This window comes from Numida meleagris, chromosome 32, assembly GCF_002078875.1.
Source record: "Numida meleagris isolate 19003 breed g44 Domestic line chromosome 32, NumMel1.0, whole genome shotgun sequence".
Lineage (NCBI taxonomy): Eukaryota > Metazoa > Chordata > Aves > Galliformes > Numididae > Numida > Numida meleagris.
The window spans coordinates 432,965-459,109 of record NC_034437.1 but is presented as its reverse complement, the minus strand read 5'-3'; the positions used below and the strand labels follow the sequence as shown (position 1 = coordinate 459,109).

At 59.4% G+C, this 26,145-nt stretch overlaps 2 protein-coding genes across 13 annotated transcripts in view; one reads left to right on the top strand and one right to left on the bottom strand.

Annotated features, from left to right (window-relative positions):
- Positions 2,909-3,608, top strand: LOC110389228 (twist-related protein 2-like). The gene has a single exon (XM_021379217.1). It carries the CDS (start codon positions 2,909-2,911, stop codon positions 3,392-3,394), a length of 486 nt encoding a protein of 161 aa, XP_021234892.1. The 3' UTR covers positions 3,395-3,608.
- HDAC7 (histone deacetylase 7) overlaps positions 9,337-26,145 on the bottom strand; it is a 66,557-nt gene continuing 49,748 nt past the window's right edge. For 8 of the 12 annotated variants that reach the window (XM_021379101.1, XM_021379103.1, XM_021379097.1 and 5 more), the window contains 24 exons: positions 21,570-21,766; positions 20,802-20,892; positions 19,898-20,012; positions 19,626-19,741; positions 19,358-19,480; positions 18,774-18,883; positions 18,323-18,439; positions 17,905-18,103; positions 17,499-17,707; positions 17,010-17,213; positions 16,276-16,501; positions 15,701-15,834; positions 15,154-15,274; positions 14,998-15,047; positions 13,640-13,747; positions 13,455-13,510; positions 13,142-13,229; positions 12,743-12,862; positions 12,308-12,405; positions 12,095-12,213; positions 11,781-11,914; positions 11,479-11,563; positions 11,107-11,245; positions 9,341-10,796 (listed from right to left, as the gene is read on the bottom strand). In XM_021379101.1, coding sequence (XP_021234776.1) covers positions 10,751-10,796; positions 11,107-11,245; positions 11,479-11,563; positions 11,781-11,914; positions 12,095-12,213; positions 12,308-12,405; positions 12,743-12,862; positions 13,142-13,229; positions 13,455-13,510; positions 13,640-13,747; positions 14,998-15,047; positions 15,154-15,274; positions 15,701-15,834; positions 16,276-16,501; positions 17,010-17,213; positions 17,499-17,707; positions 17,905-18,103; positions 18,323-18,439; positions 18,774-18,883; positions 19,358-19,480; positions 19,626-19,741; positions 19,898-20,012; positions 20,802-20,892; positions 21,570-21,766 — 3,005 coding nt within the window. In that variant the 3' untranslated portion in view covers positions 9,341-10,750. Of the gene's footprint in view, positions 10,797-11,106; positions 11,246-11,478; positions 11,564-11,780; positions 11,915-12,094; positions 12,214-12,307; positions 12,406-12,742; positions 12,863-13,141; positions 13,230-13,454; positions 13,511-13,639; positions 13,748-14,997; positions 15,048-15,153; positions 15,275-15,700; positions 15,835-16,275; positions 16,502-17,009; positions 17,214-17,498; positions 17,708-17,904; positions 18,104-18,322; positions 18,440-18,773; positions 18,884-19,357; positions 19,481-19,625; positions 19,742-19,897; positions 20,013-20,801; positions 20,893-21,569; positions 21,767-26,145 lie in introns of all 12 variants that reach the window. The other 4 variants (XM_021379108.1, XM_021379107.1, XM_021379106.1 and 1 more) reach the window with 2 other exon arrangements.

The following is a 26,145-nucleotide window of genomic DNA, read 5'->3' as shown; positions in this document are numbered from 1 at the left end:
AACCCAACCATCCCATGGTTCTATGACCTTCAAGGACCCTTCCAACCCAACCATCCTATGGTTCTATGTTCTTCAAGGACCCTTCCAACCCAACCTATTCTGTCATTCTATGGCTCTTCCATCTGCAGGCACCTAGAGGCAGAAATCGGCTCGGGCTGAGGAAGAGGTGCTTATAGGGAACACCCCAGCCCCTCTCTAAGGAAACCTCGGCTCAGTTGCCTCATTTGGTGCCATTTCTTTCTTCCCTCTTTTCACCTCTTTCTTCCCAAAGTGCCGAGCATTTCCCACAACCCCAGCAACCCAACCCCAGGACATCCACATCCTGCCCCCCAAGTGGGAATGGATGGGACCAGGGGGAGGTGGGCAGGGGCAGGGGGCTGGGACTCGGTGAGAAACCCAACCCTTCATCCCATCGGGTGGCACCTCGCTGAACCCAACGACCCAGGCTTCTTTTTCTTTTTTCCTCCCTGCATTTTTAAGGTCTGAATTTTTTTCCTGATCCGTCCACCCCCCACCCCCCCAGGGAGCTGGAAAGAAAACCCAAAACTTCTCGAAACCGTTTTGGCAACGCGTGGCCTTCCCATGGACGCTTCCTACCCGTTGCTCTTCCAGCAACGCGCCCCGAAAAGAACGAATTGAAATGTCGAGGGGAAAAAAAAAGAAACCCACGCTCCCCAAACCAAGCATCCAATCGTGGGTGACAAAGCCCCAGGGAGCAGGGATCCAAGCCCATCGATACCCGTTCGCTCAGGGATATCGGCGACAGCCCCGGAGCTCCGGCAGGGGATGGAAACGGAATTGAACTTCTTCTTTTCGGGAAAGAAAGAAAAAAAGAAAAAAAAGAAAAAAAAGTATTAATTAAAAAATAAATTAACAAACAAAAGCCAGGCACGAGCCCGTGCCCCAGCTGGCGTCAATTGGCCGCCGTCCCGTTCCCGCGGAGCTCAGCCCGTTCCTCCAAGCGCGGGATCAGAGGGGCCGGGATCTGCCTGAATTCTCCCCTTCCCCAGGGGGGGGGATTTTTCTCTCGCCCTTTGTTTTCTCTCGCTTTCCCAGGCCCCTGTGATCTATTGTCTTCCCGCATGAGGAACAGCCGATATTGGCCGCTCTCGTTGACGACGCCTCGCGTGTGAGCAGCGCGTTGAAGCTGCCAAGCAAAGCCACTGGGCTCCATCCCATCAACCGCTCCTCATCGGCCTCACTGCGATCTGCTGGCTCCCATTCAAAGGGTTTTTTTTTGGGGGAGGGGAGGGGGAGGGAAGAAATTTGTGGAAGGATGTGAAAAGCCCTTAAATAAGAGAAAAGCATCCCCGCGGTGCTTGTATCGGGGGGGGGAAGGCAGGATTTTGGTGGGGGATCATTGGGAAGCCAAGGGGATGCTGCGAGGGCTGCTGGGTTTGGGCATGTGTGCATGGGCAGAATGAACTGAGGTTTCCTTCTGCAGATGTGTGTACCTTCCTTGAGCCGACGCGTTGGAGGTGCTCGAGAAACGGGGAGATGTGGCACTTGGGGGGGGAGGGTTCGTGTGCGTGGTGGGGGTGGGTTGGGGTTGGATTGTTGGCCTTGGAGGACCTTCCCAAGTTAATGACTCCATGATTCCATGCGCGAACGTGGTGGGGATGCCCACTCCCACTCCCAGTAGAATGTGATTTCCCCTGGAAATCAGGAGCTGAACTGGTTGTGGATCCAGCCAGGAACAGGGTCTGGACCTATCACGCCCTCCCTACCTGCGATAGCTGCCAAAAGCAGCGGGCAATGAAGCCAAGGAGGGAGCCTGGTGTCTTCAGAAGGGGATTTACGACTCAGCAACACAAGGCTGAGCTCAGCAAGCCACAAATCCCCACGTTTCACTCCGCTGTCACCTCGCTGACCCTATAGATCTTGCTCTCCTCTCACTCTCCGTGGTGGGGCCCATGCACGAGCAGAGCTGGCTGAGGGCTTTAACCACGTCGTCACGTTGTCTCCTCCCTGCCCCACGGTGTGCACAGAAACCCAAGCTCAGCTCCAGGCCAGGTGCCCTGTGGGGTACAGGGTCGGTGGGGAGATGCTGCTGGAGGCTCCTCAAGGCTCAGTTGGGTGCATGCAAAGACGCTGTCCTCTCCCAAGTCAGCACTTATTTCAGAGGGATGCGGAGCAGGATGGGCATCGTGTCACATCCATATCACGGGGGCTACACAGGACGCCTAGAACTGCAGATAGGGGAAGAGAAACGGGTGGGTGAGTGGGCGGATGGGTGGGTGGGTGCAACCTCAAACCCATTTTGAGCGATGCTATTTCTCAAGAGCAATGGATGCCCACCAGTGCCACGTCTCCCATTGGGCGAAGAGCACATCCCTCATTGCTCATCGGGGCATCCATTGCTCCATGCTTCCACTGGACCACATCATGGACGAAAGTCTTCGCTTCCATGCTGGACGGATGAAAACTTCTGGTGGGCTTTTGTAGGGTCTCAAAGTTAAGACTAAAACCAAATCGGCCTCCCTTGACCTCCATGGCCGGTGTTCACGTTGGCATAGGCGACGACCCTTGACGTCCGGGCAGCAGGCAGGAGCATCTGTGCCGGAGGGCTTGGGGGTGTCGGTGGAGGAGGGAGGGAGGAAATCTGGAACCCATAAGCTCCACTGCTGTTTGCGTTACCTTGCACCGCTGCATTGGTCTGCGCCTGGTCCGCCCCCGCTCCTCCTCGCCCTATCAGCAAAAGCCTTTCCCCAAAGTTATCCGAACGCCCTCCTCTCCGTCGCCCAAAGGAAAAATCAACGGAGCTCCTTGGAGGGCTCGGCGGGGCTCTGGAGGAGTTTGGTGAGGCCGAAGGACGGATGCTCGGCGCTGCCTCCGCCGATGCCCCGCGCAACGTGAGAGCGCGCCGGGAAAGGCTCCTGGGTCCCAACAGCTGGTGGCCGGCAAGGAGATGAAGGAGGAAAACATGTGCCCGGAATCTCCCGAAGGCAGCCTGGTCACCAGCGAGGAGGAAGGCGAGCGGCTGCACAAGAAATGCCTCCGCAAGCGAAGCCAAGCGGGCAAAGCGTTGGAGGACGGCGGAGCCGCCTCGCCGCAGGGCAAGCGCAGCAAGCGCAGCCCGGTGCCGCCGTCCTTCGAGGACGTGCACACGCAGCGGGTGATCGCCAACGTGCGGGAGCGCCAGAGGACCCAGTCGCTCAACGACGCCTTCGCGGAGCTGCGGAAAATCATCCCCACGCTGCCCTCCGACAAGCTGAGCAAGATCCAGACCCTCAAGCTGGCGGCGCGCTACATAGACTTCTTGTACCAGGTGCTGCAGAGCGATGAGCTGGACCACAAGATCGCCAGCTGCAACTACCTGGCCCACGAGAGGCTCAGCTACGCCTTCTCCGTCTGGAGGATGGAAGGGGCTTGGTCCATGTCCGCGTCCCACTGAGCCGGGGTACGTATGGCGAGGGTGCAGCATGCACGTCCTTTGCTCCCGCATCCCGCGTCCTGCATCCCGCATCCCGCTGTACATCTCCCAGCCCGCTCCCCTCCGTGCTCCGCGTGCTGCAACAAACCCGGCTCGTCCCGCTGGGTCTCAGCATCCTGGTCTCTGCTATCCCTAAAGCAGGATTGGGTTTTCCTTCGGCATTTCTGGATCCCAGCTCTGGTGCTGGGGTCAGAGCCCACCCGGTGCTTGGGGAAGCCAACTGGAAGAGGAGCAGGGACTCCATCTTCTTGGCCACCCATTGGAAAAAAAATTCTTTTTCTTTTCTTGGTCTCTCCAGTGCACCCTCCTTAGGTGCCACTTCTCCTGGTTGGCCTTATTGGAGCTGCAATATGAATTGGCAGAGCTGTGCCCAAAGCTATGGCTGCGTTATGGCCATGAAGGGCCAGAAAAGGGGATTGAAATGATGCACGGCCCCATTCCTAAGCACAGAATGTGGTGCCCGTGGGATCTCTGTCCGTGTCACTGAGTGCCATCGGTTCCCATTGCCTTTGTCTTTAGGGTGCAACTGGGGGAAGCTGGAGGGCAAAGTCCTCCTCTTTGCCTCATCCTCACATCTTGAAAGAGCGGACGGAGAGGGAAAGGGGGAGAACTGTCCCTGCTGAGACATTGCCAGGCTGGGAAGCGGCCCCAGCGATGCCCAGGCAGGGACCCTGGGTGAGTCCTGCTGCTGAACAGTCCCAATTTCAGGGCAGCTCCGGGGACGGAGGCGCAAACGGCGGCTGAAGACGGAGAGTGCTCCCGTCGGGATTTCGTTTCACGAATGAACCCTTGCTCCCCGTCCTGGGGGAATCCCCGGCACGAGGTCCCAAATGTGGGGCTCTGGGATGCCGCCCCCAAGTACCAGAGGATGCAGCTGATGCCGAGGGGCTGCACAGCGCAGCTCTGCCCCTCTTTGCTCACAAGAGAGATGGAAACGTGACCGGAGCGTGGAGAGCTGCAGGAGGAGCCCATGCTGAGGAGCACCTTCTCAATGCCCTGAGCTCTTCCCTTGAGGACTTTGGGGCTTTTTGCTGAGGGTCCCCTCCCACTGGTTGCAGTGTGGGCTGGTGGGCAGCGCAGGGTGCAGCCACTGACTTCCAGACCTCTACATTTGAGCCGAGTGCTTGGCAGGACCGATGCTCCCACGATAAACAGAGGAATGAAAGACCTTCAGCGATCCTAAAGACCTTTCAAAGAGAAAATCCTCCCCATGAAATCCCTCGCGTGGTGCCCTGGGCGCGCTCATCGCCCACCCTTAGCATCCATCCCCGGCGGCCCCGCAGCTCGCCTGCAGGCAGAGCATCCTCGTGCTGCATGGATAACAGCCCGCTTTGTGCCAACCTGCAGCAGCACTCGCTGCCAATTAGCGGCTGCCGCTCGGGCTGGGTGACGGGAGGAGGATTTGCAGAGCAAAGAATAAAAAGAGGGGAGCGGTGCCGGCGCTGGGGAGCCTTCATTCGCCCTCTCCCATAGGTGAATTAACCCGGCGCTTGCAACGGGACCGTAATGCTATAATGGAAAGCAGCGAATGGAAGTCAGCCTATTAAATATCAAAGGGCGCTGGAGGAGCTGGATGGGGATGTGCCCTCGTTAAGCGAGAGCCATCATCCGGGGAAAGAGGGATGGAGCCCTCGGGCAAGAAAAACCGTGTTTGAAGTCCCCCCAGCTCACGGCTCTCGGCACATGAAAATGGTTTCTTTTCTGCTGGAGGAGAAAGCGAGGCTGGAAGCAGAAAGCGGGGAGGGGGGGGGCGGGGGGAGGCCGGCGGAGCTGGGAGGGTGGTATTCCGTGCCCTTCATTTGTCTCCCCGGATTTATCGTCTTTCTCGCGTCGCCCTCGCTTAATTGTCTATCTTGAAAGACCTTGGATAAATCTTCCCTTTGGGGACCGTTGCTCTCGCTCGGAGCCTGCTCTGCCGGGCGGATGTTTCATTTTCTTTTATTTATAAATACGTCTCGTCGCACGGTATTAACGCGTCGGGGCATGAAAGGAGCTCGGGGAGAGCTCTGTTCCCTGTTCAGCTCTGTTCAGAGCGTGCATTGAAAGCGGTGTCTGTTCCAGGAAGGCACCGTGGGGCTCATCTGTGCCCTTCTCTGCATGGAGCCGCAGCATCCACCCCAGTTTGGTTCTACACAAGGGACGAGGAACTGCCCGAATGCTGCGAAATCTGTGCCCGGGGATCGTGTTTCCCATTGGATCCCATTGCTGGGGTGGCTAAGAGCCACGATCCCAATGTGGGACGCTGCCCACCCAGACCAGTGCGCAGGGCCGGGCTGCAAACACATTGCCCCGGCTGCGCTGGTCGTGATGGGGATGGAAAATTCCGTCCTCACGGAGCACTCCCCAAAGCCCTGACATGGGTCAGCCCGTGGACACGCTGTCACCGGCTCGGAACGGCCCCAGGTTCGTGCTGAGCCCCAAACCGAGCAGTTCTGTGCCCAAACTCGTGGCTGCGGGGGCTGCATGAGGGCAGTGCTGGCGCAGCAGCCCATGCCACAGCGGTGTCCTAGGGCACACGGCGCCTGCCTGGTGGTCATCAAGCAGAAAGCGAAACCAAGGGCTGGGAAGGGATGTGTGCAGCCAGGAGCTGTGCAGGAGGGCCCACGGCTGCGCTTTGGGATGTGCCTTTGCTCCAGAAGCGTTTGGTTGCTGTTCCCAGAGCTGGAACGTGCTCCTTGCTCCGGCAGGCAGCACGGGGTGGGCTCAGAGGGTGGATTTTTCCTCCAAGGGCTGCAGTTCTCTCCTGTGAGCGCAGAGCCTGCGTGGCATTGCTGGGGCATCTATAGGACGGAGCCATGGGGGCTTTGGGGAGGAGCTGCTGCCCCACGGGAGGGATCTCACACCCCAAGCCCCAGGGCTCAGCTCGCCGACAGCTTTGCCCCTCAGCCACGTGCGGGTGCCATGAAGGGGCAGAGCCCACAAGGAGCCCAAAATGAGCCGGGTTTGTCACCCAAGGGGTGACACCGTCCTCCTCAGAGCCATGGGAGAGGCGCAAGGACGGGGACAGGTCGCCATTCGTTTCACTGCTAGAAAAGCTTCTTCCCAGCAAAAAAAAAAAAAACAACCAAAAACAACAAAATCCTTCCACCTTTCTTTTGAAGTCGGAAGGAGCCATCGCCAGGCAGGGTGAGTGGAAGGGGAAGCAGCGCTCCAATCACAGCCAGCCCTGCCCGCACCGCAGCGCTGCCGCGTCCCCATCCCGCTCGCTGCCTCTCAGCTGGGTTCACTTAGCTCCGAGGAATTCCTCTGAACCGAGCCCGCGTTTCATCCCCACAGTCACCCCAATGCAGCTGGGGGCTGAGGGAGATGCGCTAAGGAGAGGGGCTCTGCGTTGCCTGCCCTTTTCTATGTGTGGTGACGCACTCGTGCATTGGTTTGAGGGCAGCTCTGAGGTTCCCAGTGCTCCGTGCTGGAATGTAGCCCCTGGACCCCATCACCTGAGCCCTGCCCACGTCCCAACCTATTTCCTAGTGATAACCTCACAGCTCAGAGCAGCGGGACTGCTCGCTGCTCGTGCTTTGGGGACGTTGTTCCCTCTGTGTCCCCACTGCCAGCCTTGAACGCAGCCCCAAGCCCAGCATCGTGCTGCAGTTCCAGCTCTGAAGCATCACACTGCAAGGATGGGATGGGATGGAGGGGGGGGGAGGTGTGATTTATTCCTCTCCGAGCTCCTCTGCAGAGCTAAAAGGCTCAGCCACTGTGCAAGGAGAAAAGCGGGGAGCAAAGCAGGGAGGAAGGAGCTCTGCCCACCCCAGGACCTCACCATGACCCTGCAGGGGATGCCCTGCTCCTGCCCACGGGGGTCCCGTCTGGTGTCACCGCTCCAGGGCACGGGGTTGGAGAGGGGACGGGTCGCCATGGGGCAGTGCTGCCCTCCCCACGGGGACGCCCAGCTGCTTTTTCTTCTCCCTGCGCTCCCACGGAGCCGTGCTGGGGTTAAAGCTGCGATTTGCTGCGGCGCAAACCCCGTTCGCAGGAGCGGCTGCGGGCGCATTTCCCATGCGAGGTCTGGGGAACGCTGGCAAAACCAAACACCCGCGCAGGAGACGGTAACCAAAGCTGGATCCCCCACTGCCACGGGGTTTGCACGACCCCGCAGTGATTTCGGGCTGACCCCCCCCCCCTCTCCCCGCAGGTCCCCGGGAGCCGACGACCTCCCCCATCAGCAGCTCCCGGGCAGCCCCCTCCCACCCAGAGCGTGGGGCTGGGACCCGAGCCCGGAGCCGGGCGCATCAACTCTGCAAGGTGTGAGCTGCCCCGTGACGAGCAGGGAGCAAAGAGCCGCGTGGTTCTGCTTCGTGAGCAGCAGTGGGGAGAACACTCTGGGTCTGCGCTGCCCCGGAGCGAGCAGCCATCCCCTGCCAAGCAATTCCCCAACGCGGGACAGTTCTCCGGGCTTGGAGCTTTTTGTTTCCTAAGGAAACGCCGCAGCCGTGGGCGCAGCCACGTGCCCGCCCCACTCCGACCCACACGTGTGGGTGCTCGGCCGCCTCTGTCACCCACAGCAGCGAGGCTGGGCAGGGTGCAGCCCCGATGAATGGGAGAGGTGTGTTCCAAGCAGCAGGAAGGCTTTCCATCAGCCACCCAGCTTTCCTGCACACCGGGGAACCCAATGGTGGGGGCCAGGGGGCTCATGTCACCTTTTCCTCCAGTAGAACCCTCTGCTTTTACACGCAACACAAATGGGTTCCCCAAGCCCGGGAGCCGAACGCAGCCCTTGGAAAGATGGGGATGCTCTTCAAAAAGGCAAAATTCTGTTAAAATTACAGCCACGGGTGGCGTTATCGGCAGCACCATGCGGAGAACGAATCCACCTTTAGGAATACCCCCGTTTTCTTCACAAAAAAAAATAAAACGTGCTTTAAAAATGAAGGGGAATACCTCTTCGTTAAGCAGAGACTGGAGCTTCCAAAGCATCCTTGTAAAAATTATTAAAAATTGTGCTATCATCTGTAACATTTCCACGGGGATGGCGCAGAGATGTCCATTGTGGGACCCCCCAGCCCCATTTGTGGCCATTAGGAAGGAGCAGGTTGGGGCTGTGGTCCCTGGGATGCTGGCTTACCTGCGTGAGCTCAGCACCGTGGGGATGCTCCCCAGCAGCGAACCCGATGGATTTCGGTGTCGGTTCCGGGTGCCCCTGCCAAGGTTGAAGGGTTGGGGTCCAGGTCAGGATCCGGTGCAGCTCCGCTGGCAGCTGGGAGGGTTCCCCGTTTCCAATCCGTGAGCTGAGTTACAGCTTTCTCCCCCCGCTTTTGGTTTCTTGCCCTGCTAACAGGCGGAGGAAAGCGGATAACACCGCAGGGATGGCTGAAATCCCAAAGCGAGGAGGAAGGAGGCTGTTTGTTGGGGCACCTCCCCCAGTGGCTGCACCAAAGATGGAGCCTGGGCTATAGGGCACCCCCGGCACCGAGTTTGGGTTCAGGGTAAAGCCCAGGCAACGTTCCCTCTGCCCGCCATGGGCTGTACCCATGGTGGTGGCCCTCAATGGCTCCAATGTGGCACGAGTCCACCAGGGATCCATGGGGAAGAAATGGGGATGGATGTGGATGGAGGCAGTGGGGCTGCAGGGGGCTCAGTGCAGTGAGGGGTTGTAGGGTCAGCCTGGGGGGTGGCACCGGCCTTGGTTTGGGGACACGCTCACGCACCCCCAAGGCTGGAGAAGCAGCAGGTCCTGCTCCCTGCCCCCTGGGATGGAGGAACAGCATCCACCCTGCTGGGCTCCAGGGAAGACAGGGAGAGATTTGGGGGTGCTCTGCAACCCGCTGCCATGTGCTGTCCCCCTCCGGTGCCAGCAGCTGCCATGGAGGGCACCCATGGTGCATAGGAGCGCAGTGGCACAGTGAATCCCACACCCATCGCCAGCCCCGAGACATCACACACACCCTCCCCCAAAGCTCTGGGCAGTTTGAGACACATACATGTTTATTCTTCCAAGGTCTGTTTGTTTGGTTTTTTTTTTTCCTTTTTTTTCCTTTTTTTTTATACAAAATTTCCTCCCTGTGCCTGCAGATGGAGCCTGGCAGCCCCCCCTGAGCTCTGCACCCTGTCCATCCCCTCCTCTCCAGCTGTGACACCCAGAGCCCAAGGTGGGGTGGGGGGGGGGGGACACAGGGAAGGATGAGGTTCTTGGAGTGAGGATGCTCTGTTGTAGTACGATGAGAGGGGAAAGAAGGCAAATCCGGATGGACACAGCGTTTGGGGAGGGCTGACCCCACCTCTGTCATCCCAATACAACCCAGACGGGGACAGGAACTTCGGGGGGTCCCTGGGGAGCTGAGCTCCAAGCAGAGGGCGACCAAGACTCGATCTGATCTCAGCTGGAGAACGGGAGCCCAAGTGGGTGCAGCCAGAGGAGGGTGGGCACCAGGTGCCACTTACTCCAAGGGGACAGGGGAAGACAGCCGGGGTCTGCAGGGACACACAGATCCTCAGGCCAGCGGGTCGCTGGAAAAGGGCTCAAGGCACCTGGGTGACGTCCACACGACGAGGGGTTTGTTCCCCAAAATTCCCGTGGGAAGAAGAGTACGTAAGGTTCACATTAGCACATCTCATATGTATATAGTGCAAAATCAGAGCCCCGGCCCCAGAGGCTTCGCTCTCTGGCTAGTGGTTAGGATGTCCCACGGGTGCAATCCCGGGCGCTGCGGGCACTCTGGCCCTTGCTCTTCCCCAGCTGCAAAGCAATGGGTGCATCATCCAACGCTTTCCAAACGCTTCTCGTGCAGCACGAGGTCGCAGCCCACGGCACTGGCACGCTCCCTCCCATCTTGTGCCCTACCGGAGAGGAAGAGGAGCACTGAGGAGGCCTTGGAGAGCCCGTCCCTCTCAAGCAAGACACAGGGCTGCTTCCCCAAGGGACGGCTGACTGCAGAGGAGCTCCGGGTGCAGTTCTGATGGCGCGGCCACAACATCCATACCAACACCCACCCGTTCCCCAAGCGTGAGGAAGATCCCAGGAGAAGGGCAGGTCTGCAGCAGAGGGGTGGTGGCCTCTTGCGCGTCCCCAAGAGACATTTTGGGTTCTGAAGGTCGGGGACTGATTGCAGGCACAGTCCAGGGTGGCAGCACCGCGCCGTGCCGAGGGAGGTGGTTGTTTTCCATCTGTCCCGAGCAGGAGGCCGTCTCCTGGGTGGCTGCAGGAGCATCCTTTCTTGGACGCCCCGCAGAGGTGGCAGCCAAAGGTCCAGCCCCTTTCAGGACCGTGACTCAGGGAGTGAGTGGCAAATGGGAAGCCAGGAGTGAAGAGCGAGCACTGGGCTCGGGAAGAGTCCAACCACGTCCTGGAAGCAGGGGAGCAGAGAACATCACCGCTCATCACTGGTTCATGGGCTCCTCCTCCTCCATAGGCTCGTCTTGTGGCCTGGAGGAATAAATACAGTAGGTGAGATGAGACCTGCAGTTCCCAACGCAACGCCTTCTTTTCAGCACTGAGGGATCACCTGGCACATCCAGCTTCTAGTCCTGCTGCCTGGGATGAGAGGGCTACAGGACCAGAGCTCCAGCAAAGAAAACGGTCACAGTATCCACCTCCCACTCCCTGAGACCACTTTAAATCCAGCACTGCCCAGAGCTCCCAGCAGCTGCCATCCCTGTGACTCCAAGCATCCCCAAGAGCTTGGTGCATGGAATGAGGGCCACCCACGCATCCCAGGACCGATGAAGAGCATCACCTCTTCTCCACCATCACAGCCACCGAGAGGGAGGCCAAGGCCGTGACCGTCTCCACCTCTTCTGCCTCGTGGTGCTGAGCCTCCAGGAAGGAGCAGCCCAGTTTGGAGGCAAAGCGCTGCACGGCCACCCAGTATTTACCTGCAGGGGAAGCAAAGATCAGGACAGGTGCTGGGGCGGGGGTGGCCCAGGTGGCTTCTCACGTGAGTGCACGTATGGGGCATCACCACCCTCTGGAGAGGAGGAGGACGGTGGAGGGTTCCACCAGGGTGCTTCATGCAGCATTCCCTGGGTGGTTTGCCCTGGACAGAGGAGGGAATGCCAACACTTGGGCCATCCATGCTAACACAGCCTCCCGGCTGCAGGACACTCACTCTGGACCTGGATCACCGCTTCCAAGGAGCGCACGGCGTTGGCATTGGGCTTCTGCCGCATGCTTTCTTCTGGAAGAGGATCCAGCTGCCAAAGGGAAGAGACAGGGGGAGGGGAGGGGGGTCAAAGGGAGAGAGCTGTGCCTAGGGCTGGGCTCACAGCCACAACCCACACTTCCACCCTGTTCCCATCATTCCCAGTGCACCCAACGGGTCCCAACAACCGGACAGGGAGCACAGATTCTCCAAAGCCCCACCACTGGGACACAGGCCCCCACCCCCCCCCCGGGACCCCCAGCTCTCACCTCGTTGCCCAGCAAGGCTGACACGCAGGCTTCGGACGCATCGCAGATGGCCGTGAGGTCGTGGCCGCCTTCCAGTGCCAGGACGATGGCTCCCCCGGCCAGGCTCATCAGCTGCTTCGTCATGTAGCCAAAACCTGCCCAGGAAATCCAAGGGGCAGTCGTCAGCCCCCCTGCCCAACATAACGGGGAAAGAACCCCCCACTCTGCTGTGCCAGAATAACCCGGAGCTGTCCCTGTGCTCCATGGGGAGCTGCCAGCTCCAGAGCCCGGCCGGGCAATGGGAAGAGCTCACGGTGCTGCTTGCACCTCCTTACATTTAGCAGAGACTTTGTAGCCACCCAGGGGTGGTGGGTGGCCGTCGGCTGCATCGAAGCCAGCCGATACCAGCACCACGTCGGGGGAGAACTCATGCGCAATCGGCATCACCACCGTCCTGTTAGGTTGAAAAAAAGAACAACAAAACAAGTAGTAAGAGGCGTCAAGGGCTGGCTCGGCCTGAAGCTGGGGGAAAATGCAGAGAGCAGTACCTGAAAGCCGCCAGATACTCAGGGTCACCCATGGGGGGGTCAAGCCCTCCAGTCCAGGCTACGTTGACATTAAATCCCTCACCAGGGCCAGCACCAACCTGTGGGAGGGCAAGGATGATGGTGAAGGGCTGGATGCGGCCTGTGGGGATTCATTCCCCACCCCTGCATGGGCCAGATCCCCCTCTCCATCCTCCCAACCATCAGCGAGGGGCGGGCAGCCCCACACTTCACCACGTCCTACGCTCTGGGAACAGGAAACCCCAACCCTGCGTTAAGTCAAAGCAATGGAGATGAGCTTCCACGGAGACCTCTGCCGGGTGCTGGAGGGACTGGACACCTCAGGGTCTCCTGCTTGCAGGAAAGCCCCCAGCACTGAAGCAAGGGGCTGCCCCAGAGCGGAGCTGCACGGATCTTGGGGCCTGTCCGTGTTTTTACCTCGTCAGCAGCCCCGCTGCCAGGGAAGAAGTTTCCATCATCGTGACGATGCAAAGAGATGTAGAGAACATCGGGGTCTCTGTAGAAGATCTGCTGGGTCCCGTTGCCGTGGTGAACATCCTACAGGGAGAGAGGGGTGGTGTGAGTGCTCCTGCTTACAGCCTCGAAGCCGCCCAGCGGCCTAATGGAGCTAAGAGCACCCGGATCCCTGCCCTGCTTCAGGCTCCCCTGTCCCCAGATCTGGTCCCATTCCCCCATCCTGACATGCCAGGGGAGTCCCAGCCACGTTCCTGCAGCCAGACCCCAAGGACGATTCTCTGTTTTCAGGCCTAGCCCCAGCTCAGGGCAGGGATATCCTGGGGAAGCACGGGAACCTGCTGGGGGACAGGAGCAACTTACCCAGTCCACAATGAGGATCTTGCTGAGTTTCCCTTTCTGCTGCAGCTGCCTGGCGGCAATGGCCACCGAGTTGAAGAAGCAGAACCCCCTGCAAAGAGGGAGGTGCAGCCGGTCAGCACCCTGACCCCCTGAGCACCCTCCCCACACCAAAGGATGGGTTCTGCCTCCCCTCCCCCCTTGGTCTGGGTACAGAAGGGTCCTGGGGCCATTCATATGGAATAATTAATGTTAACACCCCGTGATAACACTGCGTTGACCTGGATTCTGGGGCTTCCTCTACACCACCCCTTTGGGATGGGGATGGATCCCTTACATGGCAGTGGATGGATCCGCGTGATGTCCGGGCGGCCGCACCACAGCAAAACCATTCTGGGGACAAAAAAAAAAAATAAATCCACGAGGAGATCATCACTGCTGCCCCCAAAATCACACCCCAGCAAGCCACCCATGGTCAGTGCCTGCTGGTGGGACCTCGGGGCCCCTCCGGCCCCCACCTACCTTCAGCTCCCTGCTGGCCACTTTGAAGGCCAGCTCGGTGACGCTGCCCGCGGCCCAGCGGGCTGCGTTGGAGGAGTGCAGCTCATTCCAGATGGTATCGCTGTCCACCTGCAAGCAAGGGAGCTGTCAGACAGGGATGGGGACGGGGCACCTCAGCTGGAGAACCCACGCTCTCTGCCAGACACCCTGCTCAGAGGATGAAGTCCAGGCTGCCTTGCACACCGTGGGGCGAGCTCCTCGGCTCCGTGGTGGCTGCCTGGGGACAGCGGTCAGGGTAACAGCTCCTTGCCCCGTTCCCCAGGAAAGCTCTGCACACGGAACATCTCACCCTGCACCCAGGGGCAGGAAGGAGTGACTGAGAAAACGCTCGTTACCTTCTTTATCTTATTTTATTGTTTAACCAAACATCTTGGTTTGATCAGGATCGCGTCAAGGGCCGAGCCAGAGCCGGAAAACTCAAGTCTCTTCTGATCAACTCCATGTGTGCAACTCAAAGGTTCCCCTCTGCCCACGGAGGGGGCAGCTCCAGGCCCCCGCCTTCAGGCAGGGCGAGAGGAGGGCAGGGGGGGAGGCAGAGCAGGGAAAGTGGATGTAAACGAGGCTGAGAAGAGCTGGTGCCCAGCAGTGGGGGCAAGGAGAGGAGAAGAACCAGAAGAGGCAGCAGGAAGGCATGGAGTGAGACCCTTCCTGAAAGAGAGAGAGAAAAGGACAGAGACGGGGGAGAGAGGAAGAGAGGAGAACGCAATGAATGGAGAGAAACCAGGGCAACAAGCTCTGAGAGGAGAGGCCACAGAAGTGTCTGGAGAGAAGTGGAAAGTGCTGTCCCCATGCCACTGTCCATGCCCCTGGTGGAAGCCCACGCTGCACCCTGGCTGTCCCACTGGGACGTGGGATGCTGTGCACATGGCTGGGATCCCACCTGTCCCACGATCCTGCTCCCTCCTAAAGGCCCTGGCTCTCAGATGTGGCTGTAAGGGGTTTGTGGTAGCCGGGTTCCCTGGGGGAAGGGTCTGAAAAGGGCCTGATCCTCCCAAGGATACTGGAAAGCTGATACAATGATGTCCTGCTCCCATCTGTGGGAGCCTGGGACACTTTCCCTGTGTCCACATGCAGGCTGTTGCTGCTTGGGCTGAGTCCATTCTCCTTACAGGGAGGCCAGAGACCAGCCTCTACCCCGACCATCTCAAGGCTCCGAGCTCTCTCGGGACACCCCACAGACACACAGAGGTGGGGGCTGAGCGCAGCCCAATGGCTTTGGGAGCTCCCTCCCCACTCAGGCCCACGAGAGAGACCCCTCAGAGGGGCCAGAAAAGAACAACCCCATCCAAAGACACCCCGAGCAAGGAACGAGCACTTACCCCCACCCCTCCGCAGGGCAGCATGACGAACATCCGCTGCGACAGAATCCCTGCAAGGAAGGGACAAGGAGGATTCAGAGCCACGGAGCCAGGGAACGGTGCGGGACGAGGACACCACGGCACAGGGACAGCATGGGAGTGAGGATGGGGGCTCACCTGCCAGCTTCCCATTGTCCAGTTTCAGGCGGTTGAGGGGATTGGTGCCGTAGAGGAAGACGTGGCGTTCGGTGTGGACACACTGCAGCTCCTCCAGGGTGGCCTTGCGTCCCCGCAGACACTGCAAGGCACAGGGGCTGTGACCGGGTCGCTCCGGGATGGGACACGTGTTCCCCTCCCAGGCATGCGAGGGGCAGGCAGGAAATACCAGCACTGTTTTCACCAGCACTGCTTTCCTATATTTGTAGAACCCTCTCTGGACCAAATCAGTCCTGCTATATGAGGGCAAGCCTTTTAACAGATGGGAGCTGACACTGACGTCCCCCCCAAGCTGGCAAAACACCTCATTCCTATCTCAGCGGGGACTGCGCCCATCTTCCAGCGCGGCGTACTCATGGGCATGGTCACACCTGTGTCAGCAACAGCCGAATGCAAGCCCCCTCCCAAGACCTTTTTTTCGCTTGGGTAGTGGTGGTCAACAAGCTGGGAAGATCTGGGAACAAAAGGAATGGAGGTGGGAGCAGCACCCCCCTCCCCTGCTCCTCACCTCGCACTGGCTGCGCAGACCCCTCTCCTGCAGCCGGGACCAGATGCTCTGAATCCTACCCGCGTGCTCTGGGTGGTTGCTGTTGTCGCCACAGGAGCATTGGTGCTTGAGCATCACCGAGTCATAAACCAGCCCTGCAACGACGTCCGAGCAGAGCTGTTGTCCTGAGACTGGACTGGATGCCCAGCTCTCAGTGCTGCCAACCCCTAATGCTACTCCTTTCCAGGGCTGGCCTTGTGGTTGGGACCCAAAACACCCTTAATTATTTGGTATGACTGAAAATACCTTTATCAAAACCAGGGGAGCCTCTGCCCCAAGATTTTTGATGCACACGCTGTCTTGGACGCTTAAGAAAGCTAAACCAATCCCTTGTAATGAGCAACATGGCAACTGTGGGGCCAGAAGGGCAAATTCTGGTTGGAAAAGGCTCCTTAAAAAAGGAAAAGGGAACTCTCGTGCCTTCCTCTGCTCCTTCTGCAGCCAGTCAGGGTGCTCCCAGGAATTTAGGAATCCAGGAGAGATTGGGAGTGACACTCAACTGCCCCTGAGCACCCCCACCAGGGGCTGTGTCCTACCTGTTGTGAAGTGGGGCTTGGTGGTCTGCTCCTGCACCGGCAGGGAGAGCGCCTTGGAGGTCGTGTCCTGGGCAGGGAGGGAGACAGTCGCGGTGGCAGGAGATGACTGTGCCCTGGAGAGAGGTCTGTGCCCAGAGAGGATGGTCGGGACCATGGGGGAGTCAGCCAGGGGCTGCCGCTTGAGGAGCTGGTGCTGCACACGCTGGTAGGGGTCCCAGAGATAGGCCTGATGGAGGGAGGTGGCAGTAAGCATGGCATCACCCAGCATCGGGTGATGTGCACCTTTCTAGGAAGGACATTTGTCTCTGGAGCATCTGGGTGTGACAGCTCCCTCCACGCTGGAGGACTTGGAGCTGCTCTGCAAGAGCTGGCATGAATCAGGCAGCGTGTGCTGCTCTCTGCTGGCTCAGTCCTGCAGTGCTGGGCAGCCCTGATGCAAGGTGCAGCAGTATGGGGACGATGCCCAGCCTTGCTGGCACCAGAGGTGGCTGTCCTAGCAAATTGCCCCTGGATTGAGGAAGGGAAAGATGTGGTGCCTGCATCCCTACCCACCCAGCAACCCTTTACAGAGATCTCTGGGTCTGAGCTGAACTTTCCCATGACCAGGACGCTGCTGGGTTTGTGCGAAGCCTCACGTGGTGCTGAGAGATGTAGAAAAGAAGTGCTCTGAAATGCAGGGATGGAGGCTGGGAATTCCACTTCTTACAGCCCTATCCCCCCCAGTCCTCGCCTACCTGCTGGAGGACGAGCTCCTCCTGAGGCTGCAGCATCTTCTGAGGCCTCTCAGGCTCCTTCCCGCTGCTCCCTGGCCGTGCGGGCTCCACGCGTGCCCTCGCCTGCTCGCTGCTCTCAGCCCCAGCCTCTGTCCCCTCTGCCTCCATGTCCTCTGAGGAAGGGATCTGTCGCAGCCGGGGCTTCTCGCTGGTTTTGGCCATGCGCTGCAAGCAGAGGGGTGACAAGTGAGCACAGAGAGACGATGGGGACAGGGCAGGCTGAGGAGCCTGGGGGTAGCAGGGCACCCCAGAACCCGGGAATGACAGACATGGGAGCCAACGAAGCTGAGCACAGCCCCTCGAGCTCACTGCGAGGCAGCAGCATGCAGGCTTGGCCCTGGGTATCAATCAGGTACTTGCTGCCCTGCAGAAAGGGCTGTGTGATCCTGCATCCTGCCAGCATCCTTCTCCCAGTGCCTCCTGCACCCCATGCTGCAGCTCCGTGCTCACCTTGCCCAGGTGCGTCTGCTGCTTGAGCCTCTCTAGGAACTGGGCGTGATGCTGCTGGTACACCAGCTGCTGCTGGATGGCCTTGGGGTTCTGGGGCAGGGGCTCCGAGCGGGTCCTGCCCAGTGGTTTGTGGTGGCCTGGGAGCGACAGGCGCTCTGCAGAGATAAGCGACGGGGCGAAGGAGAAGGGGACTGTCCCCAGACCTGGCACTGTAGGGGAGAGAAAGGAGAGGTGAGGTGTTGCTTTGTCCACTGGGCAGACACTGAGATCAGCATCCTCCACCTCCTCAGCTGCAGCTTGTGCAAGAGAAATGGGAAACCAAAAAAAACTGCCTGCCCCAAGGGAAGCTCAGTGCTATGCCTTGAGTGCTTCTTGCCCCAGTGCCTGCCCCAAGCTCAACATTTACCTGCCACAAGTGGAGCGTGGGTGACTGAGGGCTCGAGGATGATGACGGGCTGGAGCCGAGGGGACAAGGGGTTCCCAGCCTCGTGCTGTTCCAAGCCAGCTGGGATGAACATGGGTGAGTGTGTCCCTGTGAGGACAGGCCCGTTCAGCACAGGCACCCGGTGCGCCAAGCCAGAGAGAGGGCGACGATCCGCATCTCCCTGCAGAGAGGAGGGCTGGATTAGCAATGGGACACAGCACTGAGAGGGGATGGCACGTCCTCCCCATTACCCACAGGCAGCCTCGGACTACTTGGAGCCAGCATATGGCTGGCACCCACCCGATAACCTCAAGACCAAAAAAACCAAAAGGGCTTCCCCTGCCCTGCAGGAACCCTCTGCCCAGATCTGGGGGGGGATTCCTACAACCTGGTCACCTACCCTGGCGCTAGTGGTGGCCGGCAATCCCAGCGTGATGGCCGGAAGGGAGGCTGCGCTCTGCAGGGCAAACTGGGCCAGGGAGCTCTCCTGCATCATCAGGCGCTGGGCCAGGGGTGCCTGCACCAAACACGATCCATCAGTCTCCCGCTCTGGGAATTGCAGAGCTCAGCGTGGGACAAGCAGCAGAAATGGGCGACCAAGTCCCAGCTACCTGCAAGAACACCCAGGGCCAGGGGCACCAGGGACCCATATGGGGACAGCACATGGACTAGGAGAGCACCAGTGCACGCTGGCAGAGGAGGGCAGCAGGTCACCACGCTGGGCAGAGGGTCCCATCACGCAGGGACAGCTGGGCTAAGGGCAGCTCAGTGCAGAAGTGGGGTCCCCAGGGAGGATGCTAGCTTATCTTGAGCCTGGGATGGCAGTGAGGTAGCAAAGCTGAGGAGCTCACCTCGTGGGCCATGCTGGAGGCAGAGGGGAGGGCTCCGTGCTCGGCAGGGAGGCTGTCGTTGGGAGAGCTGCAGCCGGACACGGGGGTGCTGCTGCTGCTTGGGGAGGAATCTGTGAGCGAAGAGAAAAGGGGAAAATGGGCACCTGTACCCCGAGAGGGCTACATCCTCCCGCCTCAACCCTGCCACGCTCTCCCTCCTTCCAGCAATTCCCCAGTTTGCCTCCTAGAGGCAAAATTCCCCTTGGCCACGTGGCAAGCTGGAGATGCAGTCAGCTGTGGAGGAAGCCTAGCCAGCTGTGCTTGCTCAGGACCTTGCATGCTTCCAGCCTTGTAGGTCCATCAAGGGCCCAAAAATCAGCATGATACAGCTGCAGCAACATCCCTCCCTGCTTTGTCCACCCCACACCATCACAACACAGAGCTTGCTCCCACAGGCTGTGCCCCACAGAGGGCACCAATAACGTGCCAAGCCTCTGAGACATTAGTTTCTCCCTTGGAGCCCCACAGCAGGCATTATACACGACCCCAGGCTGCTCCAGCCTCTCCAAGCTCCCAAGCTCTCCCCAGCCAGGCAAAGCCCTCACCAATGGTCTCAGGTGGTCTCCTCTTCAGAGAGGGGGGAGCGCTCTCCTTCCGCATCAGGGGGTTCTTGCGGCGGTCCAGGCACTTCCTGGGCTTGCAACGCACCTTCAGGTTGGGCTCGGATGCTGTGAGGGGACAGGGCAGTCAGTCCCAGCCCCACCATGGGTAGAGGCAAAGCTGGACTGGTTTCTTCTCAGCTCCAGCCATCCCCTGGGAGCAAGCTCCATGGTATTATGGCAGGAGGGAGATGGTGCTGGCCCCCAGCCTTACCTGTCTTCCGCAGTGGAAAATGCTCGGGGGGGTCAAGAGAGGTGCTAGGGACCGGGGACAGGAAGGTGCTGAGTACAGGAGGGGAAGGGCCCTCAGGATCCAGAGGCTCCAGAGACCTATGGGGAGAAGCCTCATCAGAGATTCTTCCCTCTTTGCCGAGATGCTTAGCAATGCTTTGACTCATCCAAACCCACCACCAAAAATGTTTTCAGGGCCCCGAGCAGCTGCTGTGCTCTTTGTGGGTCAGGCTACCCGGGGTGCTCTTGTTTTACCTGTATGGCATAGCAGGAGGGTTGGGGTTGCTGGTTCTTTCCAAAGCTGCTGCCTGCTGCTTCTTCAGGATGACCTCAGCCAGTTTCTGCTTCACCACTGTGCTGGCCACAGCACCTGCAGGCGTTACATGTTGAGCTGATGGCATGTGGCTCTGCCTATCCTGCACCTCAGCAGGAAAAATATCACTGGAAAAATATCAGCATCCTGAGAGAGCTCAGACTCAAAGGGCAGGTGGGCAGCAGGCTCATGGAAACAGGGAACAGCTGCACTCAAAGCTCTGAAGAGCTCTGTACCTCCAAAAGCTCAGCGAGCTCCTGCAAGCTCGTGCTGCAGCAGGCACTAGATGGCGCATGGAGATTGCAGCAGAGGCAGCTTTGCCCTCCTGCACGGTGCAAACCTTCCTGCCCAACACCCGGCACCCCCTGACCTCTCCTGTGCTCCAGCTTGGGGTCTGCCAGCTCTGGAGGGCAATTTGTGCCTTGTCCTGTGCATGGGGCAGCACAAGCACTGCCCGTTTGGGCTGCTGCGCTGCAGTAGGTGTTGGGCAGAGTGTAACACTAAAGCAGGGATCTATTGCCACCACTTGGGTGGCATCAACAGGAAGGACACAAAGGACAAATCTTGGCCAGAGAGTCCCAGGGTGCAGCTGCTGGGTGCAGCTCACTGCTCACAAGGAGCCAGGCTTCCCCACACTCTTCCTGAAGCGTGGCTCTTTGATGCTCAGGACTGAGATGCTCAGACCAAGAGCATGCAGAGCGTGGCCTGGGTAAGGGCAGCACTGCCTGCTGAGCCCCTGCTATAAGCTGCTTCACCCTCACTCCCTACGAGCTTGGTCTCCCTGATTCTGGGGAATCACCTCCTCAGGCAGAGATGCCACATGCCAGAAAACACTGAGGCTCTTACTTCGTTTGCTCTTGTCCTTATTGAGGATCTGCCGCAGCTCCTGCTCCTGCTGCCCAGGCTCTGCCTCACGGTGCGGGGCCTCCATGGTCACCTGCCAGAGGAGAGGGCAGCATCAGCACCAGGGGAGCTGAGGCACTGTGCCATGGGGATGGAGCATCTCTGCAACAGACTGATACACCATTTTTGGAAGCCCAGTGTGCTGACAAGGACACGTTGTTGCACTGCAGCAAACCAGACACGTCTTGGTCTCCAGAGGTGCTCAGTCCAGAGGAGGCCATGAGGATGCTCAGAGGCTGGAGCACCTCTGCTATGGAGAAAGGCTGACAGGACAGGGAAGGTTCAGCCTGGAGAAGGCTCTGGGGAGAACTCATTGCAGCCTTCTTCCAGTGCTTAAAAGTAGCCCACAAATAGAAGGGAGAGCAACTTTTTACATGGTCTGATAGCGACAGGACAAGGGGAAACAGCTTAAACTAAAAGAGGGGAGACTGAGGTGAGATGTGAGGAGGAAATGCTTTGCTCAGAGGGCAGTGAGGCCCTGGCACTGCTGCCCAAAAAAGCGTGGGTGCCCCATTCCTGGAGGTGCTCATGGCCACGGATGGGGCCCTGGGTGGCTGATGGAGAAGTGGGAGCAGCCCAGGGCAGCGGGTGGGCTAGGGAAACTTTGAGGTCCCTTCCAACCCAACCATTCTATGGTTCTATGTGGCACACAAATGGCACCACAAGCTGTGGGGAAAAAAGTAATATATATATTTTTAAAAGTATCCATACCCTGACGTGCTGGTGGGCGAGCTGCTCCACTTGCTGCTGGTGCAGGCTGGCGAGGAAGAGCTGGTGCTGCAGCTGCTGCGTGTGCTTCAGGGCCAGCAAGGCCGTGTCGGAGCCGGGCTTGACAACGCGCTGCCCGATGCGTAGGTCCATGGGGACGGCCTGGGGCACCCGCGGCGAGGTGCACGGGGTCACAGCAGCTGTCGGGACACAAAGCAAGGTGCAGCTGGGTGAGGAGCAGCACACAGAGGGGCATCCTGCGCCTCCCACCTTTGGGAAAGCAAGTGGGATGGGGACGAGGATACCCCAGCGTGCAGGAGGGCACCGTGAGGAATGCGCCCTGCTGTTGAGAAGGGCTTGCCACATCTCATCTGCTGCCTGTGAAAGCCTCCTCCGTCATCCAGGCAGAAATCCTGTATGTTATACACCCTTGGAGTGCCTCCAAGGAGCCGCAGGCAGCTCTCCCTGACACCTCAGCGCTGCAAACTAAAGACACTCCCATCTTGCACAGGGAACCCCTTTAACCCTACAGGACCAACTAAATCAGTACCCAGCTGGTGACAGACTAAAGCACCCACTGCAGCAGGAGACTTTCACCACAAAGCTCCTACAGCCTTGCAGCGCTTAACCCTGCAGCGTGGCACTGCTGCTACGAAATCCCACAACCCGCCAGTATTGCTCTGGAAGCTCAGACTCTGAGCTCTGCCACCTCTGCTGCCTCTGCCTCCATAAGAGCAGACCTTGCTGAAGGTCGGACAGAGCAGTTTGCAAGAGCAGGGTTGGAGGGAGCAGTCCTGCAGCCCAGATGGAGTGATGGAGGCAATGGGACTCGCCCACTGCCAACCATCCCATTGCCACCCCCAGAGCAGCCACATCCAGCACAGGTTGCAGGGGATGCGGGTGGGAAGGGGATGAGCAAGCACAACAGCAACCGAAGGACGCGCAGACAGCCCCGCTGGACCCGTGGCATCCCAAAAAACACGCAGCCAAGACAGCTCCATGCTTCACCACGGGCACTGCAGCATAGGAATGAGAGGAGCTGGAAGCAAGGAGGTGGGCAGGAAAGCTAGAATTAAAAGACACTGCACAGGGATGCATCTGCAGGGACAAAGCCGCTGCGGCCTGAGAACTAATTGTTTTCCTAAAGTAGTGAAGCGGCTCAAATTAAAAAAAAAAAAAAAAAAAAAAAGCAAATATTATTTTTATAGGCAGAGAACAACCACACCCTGCGCTGTGCAAATCTCAGCCTCGACAGCATCGGGGAGCTTGTGCTGACGAATGCAATGCTGCAGGAGGAATCTGTGCAGGCTTCAGCCCCGTCATGCAGCAATGCAACGGGGAACCCCAGCAAAGCCCCAGCATTGCCAGGACGCCCTGCAGTGCCAGGCAGGGAAAGCTGCCCCGATCCATAGGGCAAATGTTTCCCTACACAGCAAAACCCCTGCACCCACGTTCCCAGATTCAGCCCGTAGGAGCTGATGCTCCCAGCGCAGCCCCATGGCGGGGTTTGACCTGGCTCTCTTCCTCTCTTTGATAACCGCCTGGGATTTCATTTGTCTCTGGCTAATTAGTTCTAATTGCTACAGCCCGGGTGATAGGAGGCTGAGGGAGATAACAGCTAGAGGCTGAACGCTGCCGAGCTCCCACACCCCGAGGCTGGAGGGGGTGCGATGTGACCCCGGGCCCATAGGCTGCACAAGCACTGAGGAAGCTTCGGATGCATTTGACGAACCAACACAAATTACCCTGAGCCAGAAGACCCCTCCCCTCCGCTCTCAGCCCTTGGCTTTGCTCTTCCAGTTCCAAAAAACGCTGACCTCCTTCACGGTGCTGACAGCTCATCCCCTGCTGCCCGAGCGGCTGCGGCGCTCGCTCCCATCTCCGCAGAGCCCCAGCCAGCTCCCAGCTCCAGCCATCCCTGCATTCTTGCTCAACATCAGCGATTTTGAAGGATGGCAGCGATAAGGCTGCCTCCTCCCCGCTCCCCATGGTTCCCATGCCCCGCTGAGGAGGAGGAGGAGGAGGAGGAGGATGCTCGGTGGGAGGAAGGCTGCAGCACAGCACAAGGATGGGCTGCGATGAGCAAACCTCAGGGTGGGAGATGGGGACTTGTAACAGCACCCACCCACCTCCTTACAATGGGATGCTCACTACCTGCACCCCATCCATCCGGAGCATCCCACTGCATGCCACCGAGACACAGGAGCAGGGACCAGCATTCATGCAACTCGTTGTACAGTCTGATTATAGCAGCAGTCAACTGCTGTTAAGAGATGCTCGCATTGTTTGCCTTCAACGTGACTTTGTTCAGGGAGACAGGGCCCCGATCCCCCTCGAGAACCCGCGTACCACAGCAGTGAAGTCAGCGAGCGAGAGCCCGCTCATTAAAGCGCTCGACTTTCTCATACAAATGCCTCTGCCCTGCTTTTGTGCTGCCTGCACCAAAAGCCAGGTTAACAGATGGCGAGTCGGCGCACTAACAAAGGCTTTGGTGAAGCTCCCCTCGCTTCTCTCTGCTGGAGATTTATTTTGTAGCGCCGCGGTGCTGTTTGTAACAACGCATTTCAGGCATCAGCAAAAATAACACGAGTGACTCCGAATATAATTGCTTGGCTCTGAGACGCAGGGAGCTGCGTGTGTGCAGGAACACCCTGAGGAAGGGGATGGGGAGGATGGGAGCAACCCGGCAAGCTGCAGCCTCCATCCCTGCATGCAGAGATGCTCCTGGAGAGGTTGCATCCTTCCTCCACGTGTGATGCCCTGAACACCCGCAGGGAGCTCCCTGCACAGCCCCAGTCTCGGCTCAGCAGCCCCGTTCTCACCCCTCCATCCATTCGCTGCCGAACCTGGGCAGAAAAGGGGTGGTTTTGTTTGAGCTTTTTTTTTAAAAAAAACAAACTCCAAAGCGGCACAAAGGAAGGAGCGGGAGGGAAGGCGTGCGCCGGGGGAGGGAGATGGAGGCCGGGCAGGCCAGCAGCCAGAAAAACAACTCCTCACTGCGTGCCCCAAGCCAGGAAAAAGGCAGTCGAGCATCCCTGCAGCCAGCGCTCTGCACACTGGGTGCCAGGGCACAGCTGTTTCCCAGCCTCACCCCCCTCCCAGGACTCACAGCACCCCGGGGTTGCAACCCACCCCTCCTGCAGCTCCGGGTGCCCCCACGCAGCCCCCCCCCCCCCCCTTCCTTCCTTCCTCGGGGGCTGCTGGGTTCAGCCGTCAGCTCCCTCCGTGCCTCCAATTCACGTGGGGTTCGCCGCTGGGACGCGAGCCAAGAGCTACAGCGCGCAGCTCCTCTCCGGAGCTCCGCATGACGGGGGCAGGCGGCCAGCAGCGCGCGCTCCTCCTCTTCCCTTCGCCCCAAGGAAGGGCCCTGCAGCCAAACCCAGCACCACGAGGGCTCCCAGGGGGCCGCTCCCATCCCCACATCCTCCTGGGGACCCCCGCAAGCCCCCAGTGCCACGAGGACGCAGAAAACCCCGTAGAGGGGACGACACCAGCACGCCCCAAATCCGCCGCAGAGCCGCCGGGGTAGGGCAAAGCGAGCGTCCTGCTCCCAGAGAAGAGGAGGACTCGGGGCCGGGCTCCTCTCCCGGCTGCCAACATTTTTTTTTTTTTTTTGCGAATTATTTTTAGTTTGTAAGAACGTTCGCATGGGAAGGCCGGCGCTCGGCGCGTCACCCTGCCACCGAAACGCGGCCAGGGCCGGGCTCGGGGCGAGCGCACGGCGCTTCCCCCTGAGCAAACCACGCGTGGCACATGCACAGCCGGCCTTCGGGGCCTTTGGGGGTGCAATGCAAGCACGGCCCTGCTCGTGCAACGGGGGTGAAGGTGCTGCCTCGCCCCTCTTGGCACCCCTGCCGCTGTCACCGTGCCAGGGTTGTTTTTCTGGGTCAGCGGGTGCAGGCAGGTGGCAGGGAGGAAAACACCGCTCCGCCAGCGCGCCCGGAGGAAGCCGGGGAGGCGAAAGCAGTGGGGCCCCGTGCGGAGGCGATGGCCCAGGGCGACCGAGCCCGTTGCACAAACCTTCCCCACCTGTGCAGGTCACACTGCGGCTCCACCCTTCCTCCACGGCAAGGGGAGATTGCAAAAGGCCCTGGGAAAGCTGCAGGGCGAGCGTGAGCGCGGCTCCGTGCGGGTTACAAGCATTTTCCAGGCTGCTCCTGCTGCTTTTTCCTGCATTAAAGCCTCTGCTTCCTCTGCTCTGCCCTCCTTGGGGTGATGCCTGCTTCAAGCACCCACCGAGCACTGGATGCGGGGCTGCTCCCACCTTGCCACGCTCCTCTTGCACGGGGTGACAGCCAGTGGCAGTGACTTTCTCAGGCTGAGGGCAGTGTTGGTGCAGCCCACTCTCTGCTGGGGAAATGGGTAACCACGCCGCTGCACGCAGACAGACAGACAGACAGACAGACAGCCACCCCCCGTGAAAGCAAAAAAAGGCAACGCCGAGAACTCTTTGCTTCGGTATTCCCCGGTTTTTAACCGGGCACAAGCAGCAGTCAGCAAAGAGATGTGCTTACATAAAGGGGAAATCAAGGCAGAAGCAACCAGCCCCAGAGTGCACGGCGCAAAGCAAGCAGCCCCA

Excerpts from the sequence above, each read along its gene's own strand:
- LOC110389228 (XM_021379217.1), top strand. The coding sequence starts at position 2,909 with ATGAAGGAGGAAAACATGTGCCCGGAATCTCCCGAAGGCAGCCTGGTC.